This window comes from Coenobita brevimanus, chromosome 106 (assembly GCF_032717465.1).
Source record: "Coenobita brevimanus isolate Jiangsu-jjx chromosome 106, ASM3271746v2, whole genome shotgun sequence".
Taxonomy (NCBI): Eukaryota; Metazoa; Arthropoda; class Malacostraca; order Decapoda; family Coenobitidae; genus Coenobita; species Coenobita brevimanus.
Genome location: NC_137059.1, coordinates 5931386 through 5957633, shown reverse-complemented (window position 1 = coordinate 5957633; position 26248 = coordinate 5931386). Strand labels below are relative to the sequence as shown.

Genomic DNA, 26248 nt, shown 5'->3' with positions numbered 1-26248 from the left:
CATTAAATAATACTTCCTGAAATTACAGCATTATTAGCGGTTTAGCGCTTAGTGATATGGAAATTCGATCACCCCATGTTAGGATGGCTTCTGGTACTTTTAGGGTACATAAAATGGTGTAAAAGTTCCTTGCAACTGATTTTTGAAAACTTGGTTGTGTTGTCTGTGATTCTAAAATTCAGTACATACAGGCATTTGATGACATGCAGACCATTTGTTTTGGAGATATAGTGTATTCCTTCACTTAATGGCCTTTGTATTTTCTTAAATGAAGGAAAGAACGGGTTTTTTCATTATAAGACTGTAGTGAGGCCAGCCACTTTGTACGGAATGGAGACAGTACCACTGACAAAAAGACAGGAGGCACAGTTGGTGGTAGCAGAATTGAAGATGTTGCGTTTTTCACTAGGAGTGACGAGGTTGGACAAAATTAGAAATGAACACATTAGAGGGTCAGCACACGTAAGTCAATTTGAGGACAAAGCTAGAGAGGCGAGACTGAGATGGTTTGGACATGTGCGGAGGAGGGATGAGGAGTATGTCAGGAGGGCGATGCTGGAAATGGAGTTACCAGGCAGGAGAATGAGAGGAAGGCCAAAGAGAAGGTTTATGCATGTAGTGAAGGAGGACATGCAGTTGGTAGGCGTAAGAGAAGAAGATGCAGAAGACAGAGTACGATGGAGACAGGTGATCCGCTGTGGCGACCCCTAAGGGGAGAGCCGAAAGGAGAAGAAGTTTTTTAAGTTCATTTCACGAAAAATAATTCTTATCTCTATATACTGAAACATATGTAGTGTACGTTAATAGAGATGAACATCACATCTCAAATTATTGTATAAAAGGAATCGGACACTTCAGACTTCATATTTCATAAAGAAATGGTAGTGTTAAGATGGTGTTGTGGTATGGAGTAACATTTTATAAGGAAGAGGTTGTTTGATTTCTTGTCTTGTAACCTTCTTTTACATAAAAATAGACACCAAACATATATATACATTACTGAAGAGAGACTCTAATGTGTTAAGATGGTGTCATGGAAAGCAGTAACATTATGTAAGGAAGGGGTTGTTTGTTTTCATGTCTTGTACAATTCCTTTACATAAAAATAAAGAAACCAAAGACAGATATACAGTACTGAATACAGATTTTGAAAGGTGAGTGTGTATTTTAGTGAAAAATACTCATATCAAGCAACCTTTCTGTAGTCTTGGTCAAGACATACTTTTTTTCTCAGAACTTCCCTTCCAGAATTAGGGTGCGTCTTTCATGCTGCAGCGTCAACATGCCACGAAATACGGTAACTCAAAGTCAAATGGCCACCCCGAACGGAATTATGGCGTCTGGCAATAGATAGCTAGATAGACTGATTAATTTATGAAAAAATTTTAGGCTTGATTAATAAGTTTTGGTCATGGGTGGGGTGAACTTTGTCATTTTGGGGGTACATTTTACTAAATTTGATTTTTTCTAGACAGTATGGATCACTTGGGTCAAGGATTGTGTGGGTAAAATTGAAAGTTGGAATACAAATGTGGGCGATTGTGTGTGTGTATGTGCCAACGCAAGACTGTGCTAGCAGAGTGAGAGAAGAGTTCTGGACAAATGTGGAAGTGTGCATGGAAAAGTTTGAAAGGAATGAGAGAGTGTTTTTGATCGGTGATATGAATGGTAAAGTAGGGAATGTGAAGGTGGATGGAATAGTTGATGAGTGGGGTGTGCCTGCTGAGACAGATGAGAATGGCAGTGCGTTAATGGACATTTGTGCTGGGAGGGGGTTGGTGATAGCCAATACCCTCTTCAGGCATAAAATGATACACAGGTATTCATGGCGAGTGATGAGAAGGGTGAGTGGTGAACTGAATGAAAGGAAGGCAATGACTGATTATGTGTGTGTGGATGAAAGGATGCGAAGATGTGTAAAGGATGCAAGAGCTTATAGAGGTTGGGGGAGTGGACGTTCTGACCACTACTTGGTGGTGGGCAGAATTAGGATCCAGGTAAGATGGAGAAATAGAAGATGGGACAGACGAGAGGAAGGAGTAGTTGCAAGGAGAGTGGAAAGGTTACAAGAGGATGAGAAAAAGGCAGAGTATAAGAGAGAAGTGGAGGAACGATTGGGCAAATATGAATTGGAGCAGATGGAGGACGTGGAAGGTGTGTGCAGGATATTTACAGAAGAAATATGTGCAGCATGTGATGTGGTGTGTGGGAGGAAGAGAAGACGGAGGGGGGTGCAAGGAACAGCGTGGTGGACTGAAGAGGTGAGATATGCTGTGGCATAAAAGAAGAAAGCATACTATGAATGGATGAGAAATAGGGGCGTGGAAGAAGTTGAGAGGCGGAAGAGAGAGTTATATGTAGAAAGAACGAGAGAGGTGAAAAGAGTAGTAAGAGAGAGTAAGAAGAGAGTGGATGAGGAATTTGGAAGGAATTTGAGTGTAAAGTGGAGGGACTGTAAGAAAATGTTCTGGAAAGAGGTGAAGAGAGTAAGACAGGGTGGAAGTGAGGTTAGCAGGGGAGTGAAAGATAAAAATGGTAGATTACTAGTGGAGAAGGGAGAAAAAGTGAGCAGATGGAGAGAACACTTAAAGGAATTGTTGAACATAGAGGATGGAAGTAATGCGAGTATAAGTGGCTGGGGAATGGCTGGGAGAAGGAGGGAGGTGAGAAGACAGGAAGAAATCAGTAGGACAGAAGTTGTGGAAGCAATGAAGAAAGTTAAACTGGGGAAAGCCCCAGGAATTGATGGAGTGTGTGGTGAAATGCTGAAGCATGGGGGAGAGATAGTAGTAGAATGAATGTGGAAGATGTGCAGATTGGCCTGGGAGGAAGGTAGAGTCCCGGAGGATTGGAAGTCAGGTATAATTATTCCTTTGTACAAAAGAAAAGGGGAAAAAGAAGTGTGTGGTAATCATAGGGGCATTTGTCTTCTTAGTATAATAGGAAAAGTGTATGGTAGGATACTTACTGAAAGAGTTAGAGAAAGAACAGAGGAATTAGTTGGAGAAGAACAGGGAGGCTTTAGGAACGGAAGAGGTTGTGTAGATCAGATATTCATTCTTAGATCTTTAGTGGAAAAGTTTCTAGAGAAGGAAAAGAAGTTGTATGCGGCTTTCATGGATTTGGAGAAAGCATATGACAGGGTGGATAGACAAGGATTGTGGAAAGCATTAAGAATATATGGAGTAGATGGGAAGTTGTTGAATGCTGTGAAGAGTATGTATGATGGTGCTAAGGCTGCAGTGCATGTGGATGGTGAACTGAGTGAATTTTTCTCTTTGAAGGTTGGGTTGAAACAGGGATGTGTCATGTCTCCATGGTTGTTCAATCTGTACATGGATGGGGTAATAAAAGAGGTACAAGGTACGGCAGTGGATGTTGGAGTGGCCCTGGTGAGAGAGGATAGTGTTTGGAAACTCCCTGTACTGTTGTTTGCAGATGATACTGTGTTGTTGAGTGAAGATGAAGGGGAGCTGCAAGGCTTGGTGGATGAGTTTGGGAGAAACGGAATCTAAAGGTGAATGTAGGGAAGAATAAAGTGATGGTCTTTGAGAGAGGTGAAGTCAGTGAATGTACAGCGAGGTTGGATGGTGAGGAATTGGAAAATGTGAGTATGTTTAAGTACTTGGGTAGTGTGATGAGTAAAGATGGAGGTTTGGAGGGTGAAGTGCTTGAAAGGGTACAACAGGGAAGAAAGGTTGCTGGTTCCTTGAAAGCAGTGATAAGAAACAGGGAAGTGAGCATGGATGTGAAAAAGTTACTACATGACAGTATTGTGATACCAACCCTAACGTATGGAAGTGAAGCTTGGACGTTGTTGGAAGGACACGTGGAAATGAGTTATTTAAGAGGAGCCTGTGGAGTCACATGGAGTGACAGGCTGACGAATGAGGATATAAAGGAGCGTTGTGGTGTGGATATGGATGTAATAGGAAGCGTTATGAGGAACACACTGAGGTGGTTTGGCCATGTGGAAAGGATGGAGGATGAAAGACTGACGAGACTGTATGTGAGTGAGGTGGGGGGGTAAGAGGGAGGGGGAGGCCAAGGATGAGATGGAGGGATGGGGTGGAGAGGTATATGAGAGAGGGGGGTGTGAATTGGGAGCAGGGCAGTGAAATGGTGGGGGACAGGGCAACGTGGAGGCGATTTGTTTGTGGACACCCCAAACGGGATTGAGGCGTCTGGCAATATATAGATAGATTTATGAAAAGTTTTTAGGCTTGATTAATAAGTTTTGGTCATAGGTGGGGTGAACATTGTCATTTTGGGATACATTTTACTAAGTTTGATTTTTTCCAGACTTATTTTTGACGATTTTAAGATTTTATTTTGGGTTTATGCGAGTTATAAACTGCTTTTAAGCTTAATTTAGCTTGTTCTAAAGCTATTTGGAGGTTCAGGTGAGTTGGAAACTTATTTTAGACTCATTTGGGTGGGCTTAGGACTTGGCTGAGAGGGAAACTTAAGGCTCAAAAATGCATCCCTATACATGTTAAATGGACCCCGATATATGATACCCCGCCTAACGATGGGTTTTAACTTGACAAATAGCATCGTTAAACTGAGGTATACCTCCATTATATTTCATCAATTTCTAGGGTTATTATGCTCAATGGCACATGATGTCTATTAAAATGCAGAGGCAGTAAATTAATACTAAATTATTTGTTGCCTTATTACCTTTTATATTTCCACTCATTAATATACAGTATATTGAAACAGGAAGACAGAAGACTGCGCTAGGCCAGAAAAACCTCGTGGGGCAAGGGAGAAGGAGACAGAGAGGAAGGACAGCAAGCACGAGGGGAAAAAAAAAAAAAAAGGAAAGGAGGAGCAGTTGAAAAGCTGAATAAAACAGGAGTAATATTTATCTGTTGGTCGTATATAAATCACACGTTATTTTGGAGAGAACATTATTTTATAATGTTATAAGGAATGAATATTTTGTCAGAGGAAATAAACTTACTGTAAATTATTATGATTTTGTTGTATACCTACTGATGATGAGCCATATCAGAGTTGAAACATTATCAACATTAGTGACAAATATGTGTTAGGCAAATACAAACCCTCATAACTGATTACCATGCCATCCCTGTATTCATTTTCACCACAACTGAAAACATGTCCAATTGAATGACTGATATGAATTTTCTTGGAAAAGATAAAAAGAGACAAAACCATTGTAAGATATATGTTGGAATCAGCGCCGTGCTCATCTCACAGATATATTGCACATGGTAAACATCCTGGCAATTGACAGAGAATGCCTGCAAGTGATACACAAATAAACTATGCAATATATCAATCATATGGTCTTGAAGCCCCATCCACACTATATGGCAGTGCCTGGCAGGCACGAGTAATAAGCCCGTCATCGAACACTATGTGGCAACTTTGAAGGGCAAACCTGCGAACAGCCAGTGCCCTTAGCTGAGCAAAATCATCAGACACTTCCCGGAGGTTTGGTGCCAGGCATGGGACGATGACCCAGCCATCCTCAATAAACTGGCTCTTTAAGATGATTGTTTTTCGGCACTCTCTCCTTTATTTAATATTTTAGAATTGCAACACTATACCGACCTATTGCTTTTTCTTTTCAACTGTGTTGCGCATGGTGATACTGCACTCGAGCACTGCCAACCACCTACTGACAACTGGCCGACTCTACTGCTTGGCTAGCTACTCAGCAGTGTGGACGACATCACAGTCATGCCCGAAAGACTGTGCCCAATGAGGGCACAGTCCGCCAGCCACTGTTCGATAGTGTGGATGGGGCTTAACAACCTCAATCCAGGAAATGACTAGTGTCAAGCAATTATGTATCCAAGTGAGGGAACAACCCCACGGCTGACAGTATTAACTGACGCTAGTTACCCATTTGGTAACCTCTTCATTTCACTGTCTTCATCATTGTCTCTTTCCTAACCTCTCCTCCAAGCAATGTGGAAAAAGGATTGGTGTTGGTTAGGTGTTGCAAATTAAAACTGGATATTTGGTTACCTAGTCCCTGTTTGATGTTACAAAATGATGCTGTATGCACTTCATAGATGTGAAAGTAATTAAGCGGACCTAATGGGAAGAATTTTAAGGTAACCATCTCATAATAAATGAATGTTGCTGATCATCTGATTATGTTTTTGCATTTCCAATGCAATGCATTATACTGGGATCAACCTCGTGGTACTGCCTGCAGAGATTTGGGCGATACTTAAAGGGTTATCGTGCCCCTTTGGTCCTGAGTCAATCCATTTCAGCTCTTCAACTGTGCCTCCTTTCCTTTTTTTTCCTTCGTGCTTGCTATCCTTCCTCTCTACCTCCTTCTCTCTTGCGCTACAATGTTTTTCTGGCCTAGCGCAGTCTTCTCTCTTCCTATTTCAATATATTATATTGAGTTGAAATATAAAAGGTAATAAGGGAACAAATAATTTAGTATTAATTTACTGACTATGCATTTTAACAGAAAACATGTGTAACAGAGCATAATTGCCCTTCAACTGATGAAATATAATATCAATATTAGATTCACTAAAGAAAGCATTGCTGGTTCTCTTCGTTGGAGGACAACATCTACTAGTCTGGTTCACTAGACTTCGTTTCAGCAACTTTAAAGATCATGAATAAATGAAACTACCAGCTGACGTACTGCTCTTCTGTGCTATGTTGCCAGTTAGGATTTAGAATGCTAACGCTCATTACTCTATTATACTCCACCTTCGTTCATTAAATACTGTAGTATTCCCTAAAAATTGTTTCCTACCACTTATTAGTTATAAACCTTCATTTATGTATAATATGATGAGAACATTTGCTTCACCACCATTCAAAAGTTCAGCCATTCACATTCCACCTGACAGAGGCTCTAAGTTCTGAGTGATTCATTCATAAAAATATGTGGGCTTACTACAGGAAACTGCCAGACGTATCCATTTACCCCAGTTATTTTTTTCACACTTTGTACTTGCCTGACTACACTGGTACTGCTCTTACACACCTCTACAGAATTCAAAATACCAATACAGTGTCATTAGTAAATGGAATCACTCATAATTTTCTATTCCCATTTAATCCCCAAACAATTACAAATTCTGACATGGCCAATTCAGAATTTATAATTCTCCATTATATGGGAAATACTGAGCATAGAGAAAGCACAGTATATAACACCATAATGCTAAATATGAGATCTGCTTCATGAAACTGAAGCCAGTGAAATGCCAAAGATGAAAATTACCAGTATCATTCGGTCAGCCTACCAGGTATTCTAAAGAATACCATGGGAGGACTTTAGTACTGCACTGCTAAAGCAAGTCACAGCATTAAAGTCATGTAAACTAAATGATTTCCTTATATTAGCTACTAAAATAGAAATATATGAAATACATCACAATGAAAAATGTACAATGTCAATACACTATAAAGAGAAAGAAGATATTATAACAATATAGTATAACTGTATGGTACTAAGTATACCAGTATAATGTGTTAGTTAACATTAAACTTTCTGGTAGATCTAAGACTAATTCCAGACATACTTGGAGCCAATATACAGTATCATCATCTGTGGACTAAGTATACCAGTATAATGTGTTAGTTATGTTAACATTGAACTTTCTGGTAGATCTAAGACTAATTCCAGACGTACTTGGAGCCAATATACGGTATCATCATCTGTGGAGAAAATTATCCCAAGACTAGTTAGATCTACATAACACTAACAAAATGAGGATTATTTGTTAAGCAACAATTCATCTAATCAAACAAGTTTCTAAAGCTAATGACTGTCACAACCACAATGTGGTTTACTTAAAATACCGAGCATATATTACTGATCATTAAAGTTTGATGAAAGCAATAGATATGATAAAACTTGATATTGTATACCAGTTCTATACACAAAGTCAACAAAATTTATGGCAGGGTTGGTCTTGTGTCTCACAAAACTCTGTGGCAATCACGCTCAGCAACATAAAATTACAGTGGGGCAACAGTGCCAGCATCAAAGGGGACCAAAGCTTGTCCATGGCACTACTGCAAAGGCCACAACTAGAAGCACACATCCAAAAGCTTACTGCCACAAACTGGCTTAAACCTCAGGAGAATCTGAAGGTCAGAAGAAATACATACCATACGAAATAAATTAGCTTAATAAAATACACCAATATAAAACAATGTAAAAGGAAACCATGACTAAAAACATAACTGTCCTGACTCCAAGGGGAATCTGACCTTCCTATAGCTCCTTAAAGCGAGGCTATAAATACAAGTAGCAAATACAAAAGAGAACTGGAGTTTTGAAGAACAGCAAGGATGTACAGTACCCACCAAATGAGAGAACCGGTGTTCCTCCTGGTATTGACACTGAAAAAAAAGACTGTGCTAATGGTTATCATCGCTAATTACAAAAATCCCGACAAATGACACATAATAACACTTCAACTGAGAACTATAGCTTCTAAGTTATCATACAAGGTGTGTGTGTGTGTGTGTGTGTGTGTGTGTGTGTGTGTGTGTGTGTGTGTGCATGTGCACTTTTATAATGTACATTTGGGAATAGCTTGGCTATACCAATGGCCAATAAATATCAACAGCCTTTTCATCACAAAAACAAGCTTACACATGTGAAAAATAAAGCACATATTTTTTTCTAATCAGCAGATCGTAAGTTCCTGTTGGTGGATTCAAAAAGTATCCTCTACAAAATGATACCAGCATATCCCATACTATCTACTTTGGGACATAAGGGCTTGAGGCTAAGGTAGAGTATTGTAGTCCCGATCATATTAAGAATATGGTACAACTGTTAGCTATAGATATTAATGAATTTTCCTCAGTTTATCTCCTCTAAGTTTGGGACATCTTATTCAATTATGTATACTAGTCTTTACAATAAAAACTGAAGAAAGTGATAGCATGAAATAGTAAACAATCCACATCAATAGCTGTCAGAGTTGCTACTACTTTTACTGTACACATACATTAAACACAAACCATGAAAACATGATTAGTCCCAGTTCAGCTATCACTCAACATAAATAAAGTTTATATTTTGTATCAACAGTATGGTATATATGATTTTCCAAGGATGCTGTGTGAATGAAATACAGTAGGTGACTGCAAACTGGTGAGGTATGTGTTCCACAGTTTGAATGTTAACACAATCAACACACTAACCAACATAGGCATGAAAACAGATTTAGCAGTTCCTCATAACAAAATGCCAGACATTCTTAAAAGAAAAATCAATTCAACAAGGGTTATAATGCCATTATATTCAAAATTATATTTTTGTTAGTACATAAAAATGAGGATTTTGGTAATTTTCCTGAAACAGTATATCCAATGAATACCAACACTACATCAGGAAATAAATTAGTGTTAATGACATGCTCCTCCATCTGTGCATGTATCTAACCGCAAATTTAATACAGGTATCCCCTGCTATATACCTGATCTTTATTTGATAATTTTCTTAATCAAGTATAAGACTTAACACCATTTTTTGCCAGATGTTAGTTTCCCTGCTTACATGATTTGATTAATATGGAAAAATACCCAACCAACCCCCTGGACAGTGAATGTTTTCTGGATGTTGCACATCCCAATTATCCCAACTGGCTCTCAATCCATCGTGGGCACTCTGTTTACCTCCTTCCATTCCCACAACCTACATTCACACATGCTGCCAGCCCTCTCACTTCCTTACAAGAACGAAGTGCTTGCATTATATTATATCCTGCCCAAGTCACAGTACTCCTTATGCTGTAAAGTACGCCCTTGATACATGCTCAGTCAGTATACGATCATTCACATACTACACTGTATACTGTATTGTATGATCAACTCGAATTTTAAGACAGTTTTTTCTTTTTACAATTGTTTTCATTTATATAATTGCTGCAATGCCTGATTTCTCATTATAGGATAGTTTTTCTCGCATATACAACCACTACAATATTAAATTCGTTATAAGATTGATTTTCAAAACCACACCCCGGTCATAAATGAGGGCATGCTGAATTGTTGTGATGCATAATATTTGCCATTAGTGTGTGGATTATGGCATGACCTAACAGTAGGTGCACTGCTTTCCAGTGACTGTAAAAATTTAAGGAAATATGAGTGCCTGGTCATGATATCTGCTGTGCCTGAGGCACTATGGATGCGAGTGGATTTCATCATTTAATGATATAATTATACTAACAAGTGTGACCTATTACTGTGATTAGTATTTAGTGTTGCTGGAGGTCATAGGTGAAGTAAATACACTGAAACTTGGGTACAATAGGTAACAATGTTTACGGCACCACTATATTACACTGAGTGATTTTGGTTCTGTCAGAAGAAGAGGAGGTGAGAGTGCATGATGCATCATACATTGTGCATCACAGGGCCATCATTGCATCTTCATATGCCACCACACCATGTGACCATCTGTTTCCCATACTCAAAAGAGAGGCTTTCAGTCTTGTGCACATAGTGTGAGAGTTTTCCTACATGCCTCACTAAGCCCTCGCAACACCAACAGCAAGGCTGAGGATCAATCAAGTCCAAGGGAGGATGTTGTTGACACCTTCATAAGGGAAGATGGCATCAATTTTGAGCCAAGCGTGTAAAAGTCAGATTGCACAACTGTGGGACTTCAACCTTCATTTCCCTGCATCACAGACTTACATCCTGTGGATTTCTTCCTCATAACAGTCGACCAGTCTGTGGGGGATATGATATGTGTGGAAATGAACAAGTTCCACACTCAGTGGGAGGAACAGGGTAATACACAGTGGGAAGAACAGCAGGATGAGGATGGTATGTTAGCACCCAGCTACTGTACATCAATGATACGTGCATGATCTGATTTAAGACCAAGCACACACTGTGATTCTCACCCCGTGCATGCTGATGCCTCACATGAAGAAACATCGTATCCACACCTATTGCTGTTGGATGACCTGATTCCCACCCCTGTCTCTGGATGCTACATGCCAAAGGATCAATTCCAGGCAATATTACATCACCTACATTATGCCAATAATGACCTCTTTTCCAATACTGACCCTATTCAGAAAATGTGCAATGTGTTCACCATGATAAAGGGCAAGTTTGTGCATATTTTCTTGTAATTTCAGAAGGTTGTTACTGACTAACGGCTCATGCTGTTCTAGGGACAACTCCTCTTCTGCCAGTATAAGCCTGAGAAACAACATCAGTCTGACATAGTTTTTCATCCTGTGAGACTGTGCTACCAGCTACATCCTCAACATGATATTCTACACAGTGCTAGAGACTGACATAGAAAAGAATGATCGTCTTTGCTTCTCTGATGCTGTCCTGACTGATAACTACTACTTGATATCCAAACGGTCCAATGTCCTCCTTCAGTACAGCACTGAGCACTGTAGAACTATTCGTCCTCACAAATCAGGTTAGTCACAGTTTGGGTTGGCTTGGCATGGGGATCTGAAGGTGAAAAAGTCAGGGAAAATACTGAAGCTAAAGTGCCATGACAACAAGATTGTGAATCTCCTCATGTCTGTCCACAAGGGCACAACAGTCAACAACAGAACAAGACAAATAAGCTTATTAAGAACCTCAGTGTTGCGAATGACAAAAACATCAACATATCAACATGACATGAGGCTGGCTGAAATGAGACACAATGGTCGGCAAGAATGAAAGCCTGATGAGGACTCTAAAAGTGTTACAAAAAGTCAAGCCTTTGTATGTTAGACACTGTGATGCTGAACATCTACAATCTATACTAAATCATCCACAGCTAATGAAAGGAAGTGCCCCTAAATCAGCAAAGCCATTATAAGTGCTGTACTGGAGAGCTCTGCCACCTAACTACATCCCATGCTATGTTGACCATCAAGTGATTTGCCTGACTGCCTTATGGCTCAAAACCTTGTTGACAGGCACTATTTGCAGGATATTCCAACATGACCAGCCAAGAGGCAGGAAAATGGAATTGCAGATTATCACATCTGCCTCATCAACACCAGGTGAGATGGCAGGCACAAGTGTACCACATACAGGTCCACATGCTGTGGTGTTGCAATTTGTCCCATCTACTTCAAGGACTACCACATATTGAAAAAAAACTGATGTGGGACTATACAGTGACTAGTGAACTATAAAATAAGTGAACATATGTACATAAAGTGTAAATATGGACAAATAGTTGTAATAATGTATTTAGTGCACAGATGAGCCTCATCATGTGTAAACATGTAGCAACAGGTGTTTTTGTAGTGTAGATACAAGATAGTGACCATATCTACAGATAAAAGTGAAATAAGTGTGTAACTATACGTAAATAAAGACTAATATCTAGTGTAAGGAAGGGCCTAGTTATACAGAAGCACACAGAAATATGTTCTTCCATATTGCATATGCCAGACGGTGACAATTTGCAGAAATAAGTGAAATAAGTGTGTAATTATGAGTAAACAAGGACTAGTATCTAGTGTATGGCAGGAACTACTTATGAAGAAGCACACAGGCATACAAGGACTAGTATCTTGTGTAAGGAAGGAATTACTTAAGAAGTACACAGACAAGTGCTTTCCTGTGGCTGAACCAAGAAAAGTGACAAACTCTGAAAATAAGTGGAATAAATGAAGTTAGCTGGTAAAAAGGTACAGTCTGCAACAGCCTGTCCATGAATGGGTATATAAGGAGCTCCAAAGAGTAACTCTGAATGTGTCATACTTGATTAGTGACTTTGAGTTCCTCCACATAGCAGCATCATAAAAACAATGAGGTGCTCTGAGGACAAATTCTAGGAGCACCATGTGTCCAAAATAATATGGTGTTGAAAGATACATGATATGGGAGGTAGTAGCAACCATCATCCACTCACTTGATGTTGTGCTGCCTACTTCTTCCTTTACCATTTATCACTCTTTTTCTGTGTCTGGCCTCCTCTCTTCCTATTTCTCCCATCTTTCCTGACACATTTTTTTACTCTTCTTTCATTTTCAGGTGGCTTTACATTAGGTAACAAGCCTAATGATTTTCTCTAAGCCAGGAAACCATTTACAATGCTGGGTGGTAACCATACAACTAACCCATGTATTCCCTATATGGGTTGGTGGAGATTTTGTGCCCCTCCCTGTAAAACAACTCAAAGTCAAACTGCCACCTCTTACGAGATTATGGCGTCTGGCTATATATATATATATACAGTAGTGCACCAACTTTCGCTACAGCAGGATTCGCGGAATCCACTTTCGCGGCATGCACCAAATATTCCCTAACTTCCACTTTCGCTTGAAAAAAATCGATTTTTGCGCACAAATTTTGGGTTTGGGACAATATTTTGAACTTTGAATTTCCTGCACCGCCCGCCCGCAACCCACCGCCATCTTGAATGACGTCATGTCAACACTCTGTCCACCCATTCCCGCCATTGTGTACGAGCGTGCTAGCTCCATTGTGTTGGATTCTCGTGGTTCAATGGCCTCTACTATACCTAGTAGTGTGGGGAAAGGGCCTGGTGGTGTGGGGGGAGAGCCTGGTGGTGTGGGGGGAGGGCCGGGAGGCAGTGGTGGTGATAAAAAGTGGCCGGGACATTCAAAGTCGGGAGGAAAGGCCAAAACGTCTGGCGTGGCTAAATAAGCCCGCCACGCGCCTCGGATACTTACCCCCAACATCCATTAAACACCTCAACCTGGTCTCTGTGGTATGTTTCTCCTCATATAATGTGTACTGTACAGTTTTTATTGTTTGTATCTCACAATGCAATGTACAACAGTGATTTGATGTACTGTATTGCAAGTGAAAATGAAAATCTGATGTTACTTTAGGATAACCAGGAACCAATTAGCCTTTTTGCCATAAAGACAATGCCCCAACTTTCGCTAATTCCACTTTCGCGCATTATTTTTGGACCCAATTAGGCGCGAAAATTGGTGCCCCACTGTACAGTAGATAGCAGATACATTCAGTTGATGTGGTAATCCACACAGGCAGTGGTATGGTGTGTTCGGATACGGGAAGTGGTTGGCAGGAAGTGGTTGGATTATGAGAAGTTGGCCTGCACACAACAACTCTGTGCCCACACAAAGCCTCAAAGGGTACTTTCAGTCCCTCGGCTGTCTTTCCACTTCTGGAAGACTGAGTGCCATCAATCTGGTAACAAACTGCAGCTGAGGGTTGGTGCTTTCTAATGGTACTCAATACATTAACAATGCATGCATAGTTCTTTGTAGGTGAGTGTTGTAAACAAGCAAAAATTGCAATTATGGCCAGTTTCCAATGTGTAGATCATCAATGTTCCACCCCAGTCTCAAGGGGATTAATGTCAAGACTGAGTAGCCTAGCCCTGAGTTCCTACATTCCTGTTGGAGCAGAAAAGGATTGATGATGGAGGGATGGATGCTTTAATACATCAGATGTTTTGAGGAAACTGCTAAACCAAATGGATTTCCAGCCAATACTAAGCACCCTCACCAAGTACTGCCAAGCCGCTTTTTCCCAGATACACCAAGCCCAGAGCACAAAGCACAATGATTCTACAGCAGTAAGTAGATGCTCTGCCCATGTTAGTCCATGAAGAACAAACATCATTATGGATAGCCTCTTAATTACTTTAAAGTTACCTACTGTCCCAGGAGAAACTGAAAGTAACTATTTCAATATCATGCACAGAACATGCTGCCACATACTGCATCACTACTTCAAATGCAATATTATCAATATATTACAATAGCTCTTTGTACATCATATCTGCAATTAAATTTTCTTTTAAGTCAAATTACTGTTAAGTCTCATAGCTTCCAGATAAATGATGCAGTTCTGTATAAGTAATCAGCAGCCATTCTTGTCAATAATCTGAAATGGATGACAATAGCACTCCAATGTTATACTGTCTATAGGCAGAGGATCCATCTAAATTGCAGTATTCCTTTGATTTGCAAAGGCTTATGATCCACTGAAAAACAGCCTATCAATGACAATACATAAAACAAAAACTCTTTGAATACTGTTCCATAAAACAAATAAAATTGGTAATGATATTAAAGAACAAGTCAGTTTCTCATAGTACCTGTAATAACTTGACATACTGAGATTATCCAGTTTAAAGCTTATCAATACCTTGCTGTTCTTCACGGTTCAAAACCCTGCCAAACTTATAAGAATGCAAAATAATAAATATTAAAATAAACAAATCAATAGTATTAAGCATACACTTTGATGAGCGTAACACGCTGCGGCCGAGACCCAGGTCCTCAGCTGCGGAGGAGGGGCTGGTGGGAGCGCTAGTCACCCGGGCAGGGGGTACTTTAGCGGGGGAGTGGGGGAGACTCTCCGTCCCTCGCTCACACCCCTCCCCGTCCTGGCTATCCTCCCCCCCGCCTGAATCACAGCTGGGGGGAGCAGACCACTCTCGTTCACTCCGCCCTGTAAGGTTGTGTTTACCCCGCACAAGAGGGTAACATTAGTCAAGCTGGCTATGGTCAGGTTAACAACACCTTCTGCAACACAAATTCTGCGCTAAGCAAAACATCAATGGTTGTTAGTAATGCATTACTAAAGGTTTATAACCTAATATGGTTTATTTCCTCATCTAAAAGCCAGCAAAATATATTGCAACATATCAAACTAAAGTGTGCAAATGTCTACACATGCAAGAACAACTAATCGTGGGTGCATTATGTACAGCAAACCCTAATTACCTTAAGCACAATATGATCTTCAGTAAACAGTAGTCATGTCTAAAACAGCAATAACTAACTTGAGACATTCTTGAGAAGGATAATCTGTGCTGGATTACTGTTCTCAAGTATAAATTCTTGAGAAGGATAATCTGTGCTGGATTAATGTTCTCAAGTATACATTCGTGAGAAGGATAATCTGTGCTGAATTAATGATCTCAAGTATATATGAAAAAAAAAATAATAATAATAATTTCATTCATTAAAAAAAAAAAAAAAAAAAAAAAAAAAAAAAAAAAAAAAAAAAAAATCTAACCCATCCTCCATTAACACCAATCACCTTACAAAAATAATGAGTACACTGCAAACCTACAATAATGTGACACCATGAGTAAAAATGGCAGAAATTTGAAGAACATTACTGGAAAACTGTAAGTCAGAGGGGTGGTTTAATAAAATCTATTCAAAGGCAGCAAGAAGAGGAGAATAGGTAATTACTGTAGTTCAAAATTAATAGACTGCATATTTGTAACTCCTCTATACTGTAAAGCCCTCCACCATCATGCTTAGTACAGCTTATTCACCTATAACATGAGATTCCACTGCATAATTTACCTTAAATGCAAAAAACTGATGGTCCGGTCCATCAAACTGGCATAACATAAATAGAACCTATATACCATGAAACAGGCCCTGTAATACAGGAAACCATTTACTGTTCAGTGCTGGATGGTGACCACACAATCAAAGAAAGGTGTGGGGCCTACCATAGTGTCCCTGTGAACTGGGTGGACCATGGTGCCCTTGTGAATTGGGTGGACCATGATGCCCCTGTGAACTGGGTGGACCATAGTGCCCCTATGAACTGGGTGGAGGGATGCAAATGTGGCATCCATCAGAAAATCGAACCAAACCACACGCTTCCCCATGCCTTGCTGCAATGAGACACTGTCTGCCACAAGGGGAACATTGGTTCACTTCATGGAATGGCCCTGCAGGGGTGACTGTTTGCCTGCAGTTGATGGGTTTGCTTGGCCAGACAAACTGAGGCTATGGTACTCAGCAACAACACAGGCCACAAACAGCCTAAATCTGGCATTTTCTATCATTACACGAACACATTTGGGTAGAACGAGATATGCAACAGATAAAGGACCAGTTACTCAAGGTTAGTTTACCACAAAATAATTTCTGTCACATTTCCATTTATTCCAACTTACTATCCCAGTTAAAATCAAATGCTTATAATTATCAAGATGCAGTTTATGAGTAGGTGTCGATGACATGAAATGTATCATTTTGGGGATGGTAGCAGCACTACTGTAGAGGCTACTACACTGGATTCTTGCCACCAACAGATTAGCTGATAAGGTGTACTGCTTATGACACTAATAATCAACTTAATTATGAGAAATTTCATATTTACAGTGACAAACACTAACAGTAAGCAATGTTAATCTATTAATTAATATGAAACCAGAAACTGTATATACCACTTTCTCTTAGAAATATTTCTCAAAGATGCAGATAACCCATTTCTCTCGTATTACTCATAACTGGTAGGTCAGCATTTCAAATTATCAGTATTTGTTATTAGTATGAAATTTCTCATAATTAAAAGGTTTATCTTATGATGTGTTACATGTATTACACTTGAGTGGCTGATAAGCTGTTAATGGTGAGAATCCTGTAAAAGAAAAGCCTCTGTACTAGTACATTTTTGCCCTTCCCTTACTCAAACACAACTGTCCTCTCCACACAGACACCATCACAAGGTTCCGCAATAAAACAAAGATATTTACAATAAAAATAACAATGAAAAAGGAAAATTGGAAAGCCTCTGTAGCAACATTTAACTACTCCACAGACCCCTCACAGTTCTACAGAACACTTCACAGTATCAATTACATACAAGCAATTCCAAGACCCATCCCGCCATCACTACCAACACCTAGCACAGCTCTTTGAACGGAGAACAAGCAGACCCACTTGTGAATCACTACAGAAATGTTAAGTCATTTTACACCAACATGCACTGAGTTTTCACAAACACCAGCAACTACTCATAAAAACATTGTATCATTCCCAGCATCTGCAAATATGGAATGATTATCAGTATTCTTAACCTACACAAGGACCCAACACACAGTTCTTCGTACAGACTCATAACACTACTCGGCATACCATCCAGGATAAATGAGCACCTAATCCTTAATAAAGTCACACCTAATGTCCCCTGTGCTCCTTCACAATGCAGCTTTAAAGCACTGTACTCCAGAACACCTTATTAATGCTCACACAACATGCATCTGATGGCATCAACTTCATGCAAACCACAATCACACAACATAGGTTACTCTTGTTATAAAAACAGATATTATTAAAGACTCTGATGCCATCCCTCAGCACAAACTAATAACCAAAATCTGCAACACAAAAATAGAGAACAACACTAAGGCTGGCTTGCCAACTACTTTTCTGCCAGACAAGCAATCATGAACACGAAACTCCCTTAATGGAGTTCCACAGGGCTTCATTCTTTCACTTACCTACACTCTGCAACCTATTCATGTAGGACATTACCACATCCCAAATGCACACAAATGTTGCCTCATATGCAAACAACATTGCCATAACAACCACATTGCAGAGCTTGCACATTAAAACATATTATCTCAACAGACTCCAGGCATGGGACGATGACAAAAGGCTGACAATCACTCCAGCCAAATCCTCCTCCACACGCATCATCATCAGCAAACATGAGCACACGCACTCCCATAACATCACAATTAACAATGCCTGTGCCACCATCCATCCATCTATCATCCAATCCTATGTTGCCCCGTAATGAGTGTAGGAGCCCAGGGCTAGGCAATTTGGTCCTGACATTTAAGATGAATGTAACCTGCCTCACTCATCCCTGAGGGGCATTATGTGAGCAATAAACCCCAACCATCCCTTGGATATAAACCTTCACCAGTTCAATCCGATTGGAGTGCCATAATTACCCACTAAACCACCTGGCGCCATAATTTGGTTATGGTTACCATGCTAGGAGGTAACCATACAACCAAAACACACCCTTAACTATTTATCCTTGGTGTGACATAAGACACTGGACTCACCATCATGAACCACAAACAACACATCAAGAGGAAGTGCACCCCAGATTCAATGTACAGTTACCTCTCAACTAACATGAGTTTAAAAAAAAACGCGTTTTCGTTTTAACACGAGCAAATATTTAAGGAGATATGTTTAACTAACAAGGGTTTCTTGATTTAACGCGACTTTACACGTACGTGATGGTTTCAAATTAGCCGCGCGCCTTGGACAGTCCTGAGCTGATAGACCGTGTGTGGCAGTTTATGCATAAATACAATTTTTTATTTGTCTGTTGCTTAAACTGGTTTTATTCGAACTATAATATTCGAAAATGAAGTTTGGCCCTATTCTGAGGAATTTGGCTCATTTTCGGACAAAATTTGGCCAGGAAAGTGATGGTAGATCTACACTGTTACAACTTGATGCCGCAGAACAGAAAGAAGAAAACCACTCAGACCAAGATAGAGCAGTTCTTTATGAAGAAGACAGAAAACTTAAGGGATTTATCTTCATCACCAGTAGCACGGGATCAGAGGAAGTGGAAGAGGAAGGACAGCAGAGCGAGGAGGGACAACAAATTTAGGGTGGGGAGTGGCAGAAGGTGGGGTAGCGGGGTAAGGAGGGACAGCAGCAGATGACGAGTGATGCATACATGAAGTGAGGCTGTGTGTTGTTATTGTTTGTGACCTACTTACTGTAATGAAAATGTTGCTTTTACTGTAGTGTTTTTATGACCTACTAATGCATTAAAAATGTTGAGGAACTTTCACAATGCCGTGAATGAAGCAGAATTGAAAGAGAATCCACGTAAAAAATGAAAACAGTATGTATTTGGGGAGAAGTAAACAAAGCTTCGGCCCAACTAGGGCTCAAATGTTGTTTATTTCTCCCCAGATATACTGTTTTTGTTTTTTATGTGGATTTTCCTTGAAATTAATATTGTTGCTTTTAAGTTTAGAGCAGCATAACTCCCCAAATGGGTAGACTTTCCAAGAGTCCAGGAACGTAATCACCAATATTACCATTGTTTCTTATGGGAAAATTATGTTTAAAAAACGTGTTTTTAACTAACGCGACCTCTCCAGGAACTTAACCGTCACGTTATTTGAGAGGTTACTGTATAGTACTTACGGAATTTACAGGACAGATTGTTGGGTTTGGAAGTGTGTGTAAAAAACGGTCTCTAAGGTGAATGTAGAGAAGAGTAAAGTTATGGTTTTCAAGATAAATGATGTCACTGAAGGCAAAGCAAGGTTGGATGCTGAGGAAATGGAAAATGTGAGTGCATTTAAGTACTGTACTTGGATAGTGCGATGAGTAAGGATGTAGGTTTGAGGGCGAAGTGCCTGAAAGGGTACAACAATGAAGAAAGGTTGCTGGCTCTTTGAAAATAGTGATTATTAAAAAAAAAAAAAAAAAAAAAAAAAAAAAAAAAAAAAAGGTTGCTCCATGACGGTTTTGTGATACCAACTCTAACGTATGGAAGTGAAGCTTGGACCTTGTTGGAAGGACATGAGTCAAGAGTGACAGCAGTGGAAATGAGTTATCTGAGAGAAGCATGTGGCGTTACATGGAGAGACAGACTGACAAATGACAAAGCGAAGGAGCACTGTGCCGTGGATGTGACAGAAAGCGTTAGGAGCAATACATTGAGGTAGTACAGCTATGTGGAGAGGATGGAGAGTGAAAGATTAATGAGGAGAGTGTATGTGAGTGAGGTGAAGGGGGAAGGGAATGGAAGGCCAAGGATGAGCTGGAGGGATGTGGAAAGGTCATTGAGAGGGGGGTGTGAGCTGGGAGCAGGGCAGTGAACCGACGGGGGACCAAGTGACATGGAGGCAATTTGTTTGTGGCCACCCCTCATGGGATTAAGATGTCTGGCAACAGATAGATAGACTTTGTAATAAAAAAGAAGCACTCAACCTACTCTACAAACAATACATTAGAGCAGTGATGTCCTATGCCTCCCCAGCATGGGTACCCATTTTATCTAAAACCCACTACAAAACCTTGTAAATCATAAAGAACACCCTACAAATCATCACTGGCTGTACCAAAACCACTCCCATAACTCACTTACATTTTGAAACCAAAAGTCCCTTCTGTATGAGAATATCTTGATACTAAAGGTACATAATTCTATGCAACAGACTGTGCTAACACACACCAGCCCATCATTACATGAAAGAGCCACACAACACAACTAGGGGCATTAAACGATCACCACACAACAATACCAGACCGTCTTCAACAACATCCCACCTTCAAACACTCCAACACCAGGAATGAACAAACACTTACTCGATCAGAACACTGTATTACAATCCTCCCTCCCAAAATTCACCCATCACTGGTATTCTTAAACAAAGCTGGTTGAGTACAACAAGCTAGGCTTAGATCAGGATATCACCAAGGTCTCTTTAGTTACCAGCTTAGACTCGGGTTGGATGGAGGTGCCCCACTTGTAAAATTGGCCCACACATCATAACACACACATAATGGAACACTGCACAGCACAAGCCATACCAAGATGTAGACACAATACTGAAAGTATAAGGAGCCTATGGGATGACCCCAAAGGGGCAGTAGCTTAACTGCAATCAATGGGTCAGCATGGTTAGGCAGGATATGCAACAACAATAACTTTTCCCTCCACTAGTCAATGTTTTTCTTAAAAGCTTTTTCCTCTGAGCTTAGCACTTTCACAATTCACATTAGTAGTACAACAAGTATGCTTATACTCATGAAAGTGTTTATCAATGTTTGGTACAGTACTTTCAAGGTCAATCTGGGGAGGTTTGGGGAGGCTTAGAAGCATCATTGGGGATGACGACAGGGAAAGTTGGGGGGTGGGGGATGGGAGGTTGGGGGGATTTTCAAATATGATCTTCTTGAAGCAAAATTTCTGTAACAATGCATGGCTGAGATTAGAATATCATGTTATAGGCAAATGAACTGTAACTGTTTGATATACTGATATACCACAGGTGCAATATACACTTTATATCAGTCAGTGCCAGTGTACCAATTCTAAGTGATCCCAAGTTTCATCAATTTACAGCAGTTTACACTAGTTTTATTTACTTCCTATCTGATTTAGATACTGTATACTGAAGGGTTTGCTGTACCAAAAAGTTTGAAACAGTGCAATTACATGTCCAACTCAAATGTACAGTGTAAGCTGAACCCCTTCAGTCCAACGATTAAGTCTTCATTTCATTCTTGTTATTTCCACACGATGTTCTTCAGTTTGGGGAGGACTTTTTTTTTTTACTTACAGGGTTAAATCTAACCTTCACTACCTCCCTAATGACTATTCTTCAGTGCTTAAAAAAATCTACTAGATGTTGTAAGAACAAAACCAAAAAAAGACAACCATACTGAAGGAGTACAGGGATGACATTTTTTTATGACTCCAAATATTATGGCAAACATCCTCCTATGAGGAACTTCAGGGATGACACATTTTTATATGACTGCAAATATTATGGCAAACACCCGATTATGAGGATCTTCAAAAACCCTTCATACTGGAAATGATACATTTGGATCTGTATGTAAGTCAAGGATTGCAACTCCAGCATACTATTGTGCTGTATTTTGTTTCGGTAATACTCAAATTCTGGCCTTCAGAATATCAGACAATATAACAAATCTAGTACAGTACTGTACTGAATTCCAGTCTGTCATCCACATCATAATTCTATCCCAATTTCCAACATACATGGGGAGATCTACAGCATGACTCTTTGAGGTCCCTGGAAAAATGGACTGTTTTGTTTTGTTTTGTTTTTGAGGGCTCCAACATGCTTGCATGAGTCGGCCTTGGTCACCTACTAGCATCTCTCCATCTCTCCATGCTGCTCAATCTCTGGCAGCTTCCTTATTCAGTCTCTTATCCCTGAGGTCACCCTCAATGACCATGTCCAAAAAAAAAAAAGTATTTCCCCCTTCCCCTCGCTACAGGAGATATAAGGCTTCTTGCAACATAAGTGCTGGGCACTGACACTGCCACATCCCTTCACTAATACTGCATCACAAGGAATTCCCAGCCCCCAACTAACACCATTTTCAAAAACTTATTACAATGTTCAGGCAATGTTCTGGGCAGTATTCATTCTCACCTATCCCCAGGACACATATGTATTTTACAGCTATTCAAAGAACAATTTAAACAGCAAATCTATTCCATAAAATTGCATTCTACATGAATAAAAAATACCAACAGTATAAACTAGCAAATCCTTCACCAACTTCCATGCATATACAGTACTATACATGATACAAGAGAATGAAGCTACTGCTACTGTAATCATTAAAGATCCAACAGATGAATTACACTACAATCAAAAATCTCCCGCGAGTCTATGTGCATTATGTAAGCCAATTAATCTGGAACACTGTTGTTATTGTTGTGGCTTCAGGTTCACCAGGATACAAGCACTGTAAACTAATGAATTCAGAGATACAGTTTTCCAGTAACAAAAATCCTCATTACAACCTTATACTCTGAGTTGTTTAATTAATGGTTAAGAGCCAGAAACAGGAAAAAGGAAAATTCTGAAGTAGGTAAACAATTACCTGAATGCTCAGCACAAATGTACCACACCTACATTCAAGGCTTCAATGTTCAAAGCTCCACCCCAAAGGTAAAAACCATTCACAATAATAAATTTCAGCTGATTCAGTCACACTTGCAACATCTATGACTATGAGACACAACCACTCCATCAACTGCTAGGTTACAGAAAGAGTACAAAATTAATCATTTCCATCTCCATGTACAGTAAAAGTCCTATTATTCGGCAGCTGATTATTCAGTAGATCCGACATTTCGGCAGTTTTGAGAAATAGTCCCATTTATGAAAATCATTGATTGTTCGGCAGATGTCCGGAATCATCTCGGCACTCCAGGATGTGTTATCTGTGACTTGCAGGCCTAATGTTTCATTACACTTCTATATGTTCACTAGTTTTCTATATTTTTCAGATTCAGGTATAGTACTGTATTGATTACAATATTGCACAGTATCATACCGTACAGTAACCACCACCCCCAAATAAGAGAGGGTTACGTTCCAAGCCCCGTTGCTAATTCTTGAAATACGCTCATTCTTGACGCCTTCCTGAAAATGACATTTACTGGTAATTGCGTTGCCCATGAACCACTGATGCTGCAATGCATTACCCATAAATAAATGTTGCATGTTAAATCAGTTTCCCCATTGTTTTCAGCTGTATGGCTGTGACAGCTCTTGTATTTTGATTCCTCAGCATAATGGTGGAAGGGACTGTCCTAAGTGTTTAACTAAACCTAACCTAACCTAACCGAGTTTAATTATACCTAATAATTTAACCAAACCTAATACATAAAATAAACTGGAGGAATAAGAATTGCTAAGGTCTTTCTGATGAAAGTTAAACGTACATTTAGCGCTCATTCTTTTGTTCGTTTTTTTGTTTATATGTGAAAGAAAGAGTATTGATGCAAACAGTAATGTATCCCATTAACCACTTAATAACCTCCGGCATTGAACAACCCTTTACAGTACTGATGTCAGTGATGTCACATTGGTCTGTCTATCTATCTATCTATTTATTGCCGGACGCCTCAATCCCATACGGGGTGGCCACAAACAAATTGCCTCCATGTCGCCCCGTCCCCCACCATTTCACTGCCCTGCTCCCAACTCACACCCCCCTCTCTCATATACCTCCCCACCCCCTCCCTCCATCTCATCCTCAGCCTCCCCCTCCCTCTTCCCCTCTCCACCTCACTCACATACACTCTCCTCATCAGTCTCTCACCCTCCATCCTCTCAACATGGCCAAACCACCTCAGTGTGCTCCTCCTAATGCTTCCTATCACATCCACATCCACACCACAACACTCCTTTATATCCTCATTTGTCAGGTTGTCTCTCCATGTGACTCCACGGGCTCCTCTTAAATAACTCATTTCCACTGCTCTCACTCTTGACTTGTGTCCTTCCAACAACGTCCAAGCTTCACTTCCATGCGTTAGAGTTGGTATCACAATACTGTCATGTGGTAACTTTTTCACTTCCATGCTCACTTCCCTGTTTCTTAGCAATGCTTTCAAGAAACCAGCAACCTTTCTTCCTTGTTGTACCCTTTCAAGCACTTCACCCTCCAAACTTCCATCTTTACTCATCACACTACCCACGTACTTAAACATACTCACATTTTCCATTTCCTCACCATCCAGCCTCACTGTACATTCACTGACTTCACCTCTCTCAAAGACCATCACTTTACTCTTCCCTGCATTCACCTTTAAATTCCAATTCTTACACACTCTCCCAAACTCATCCACCAAGCCTTGCAGCTCCCCTTCATCTTCACTCAACAACACAGTATCATCTGCAAACAACAGTACAGGCAGTTTCCAAACACTATCCTCTCTCACCAGGGCCACTCCAACATCCACTGCCCTACCTTGTACCTCTTTTATTACCCCATCCATGTACAGATTGAACAACCATGGAGACATGACACATCCCTGTTTCAACACAACCTTCAAAGAGAAAAATTCACTCAGTTCACCATCCACACGCACTGCAGCCTTAGCACCATCATACATACTCTTCACAGCATTCAACAACTTCCCATCTACTCCATATATTCTTAATACTTTCTACAATCCTTGTCTATCCACCCTGTCATATGCTTTCTTCAAATCCATGAAAGCTGCATACAACTTTTTTCCTTTCTCTAGAAACTTTTCCACTAAAGATCTAAGAATGAATATCTGATCTACACAACCTCTTCCCTTCCTAAAGCCTCCCTGTTCTTCTCCAACTAATTCCTCTGTTCTTTCTCTAACTCTGTCAATAAGTATCCTACCATACACTTTTCCTACTACACTATGGTCAGACTCAAATATGAAGTCCGTTTGGGTGGGGCCCGCGTGGGGATTTCCCTCTCTACAGCTCTGCCAAACCTCCTCTCTCTCTCTCAGTTGATTGAGAAAGTTTTTATATATTTATAAGCTGTGTTTTCTTCTATATTGTTTCGACCTTTTTTCCACACCATCACTGAGGTAAAAGTCTTGGCGCATTTTCTTTATATAGAGGTTTCCCCAGTAGGCATAAGTCCTCTCTCTGACCTTTCTTCTAGAAAATACTTGTTCACATTGTAAATAAGTTCTTTCTCCCGACTGTGGAGCACACGAGAGCGAGTCGGAGTAGCTGCCATCGTGGGTGGGGATCAGGGAGGAAGTGACCGGTCACCTGTAGTCTGAGGTGGGTGTCCTTGACCTCTGGCAACGTCGGAAAGCGACGTTGTCACGTGGTGTGGAATTTATACAAATCATTGCTATTATCCTAAAAAGCAACACATTCATAGCACTATATAGCCTTATTTAATATATTTAATAAGTACAGAATATTTAATATACAATTTCAAATAGTAACTAGCTGACATAGGACAGAGAGAGAGATAGGTACTGGGGTTGA

The 26248-nt window shown here is 40.1% G+C and overlaps 1 protein-coding gene across 1 annotated transcript in view; it reads right to left on the bottom strand.

Annotated features, from left to right (window-relative positions):
• LOC145416442 (F-BAR domain only protein 2) overlaps window positions 1-26248 on the bottom strand; it is a 264247-nt gene that overhangs the window by 172984 nt on the left and 65015 nt on the right. The window contains exons 8-9 of the mRNA XM_080285396.1: window positions 15196-15408; window positions 8329-8364 (exon numbers count right to left, since the gene is read on the bottom strand). Of these exons, the coding sequence (XP_080141522.1) occupies window positions 8329-8364; window positions 15196-15408 (249 nt within the window). The remainder of the gene's footprint in view (window positions 1-8328; window positions 8365-15195; window positions 15409-26248) is intronic.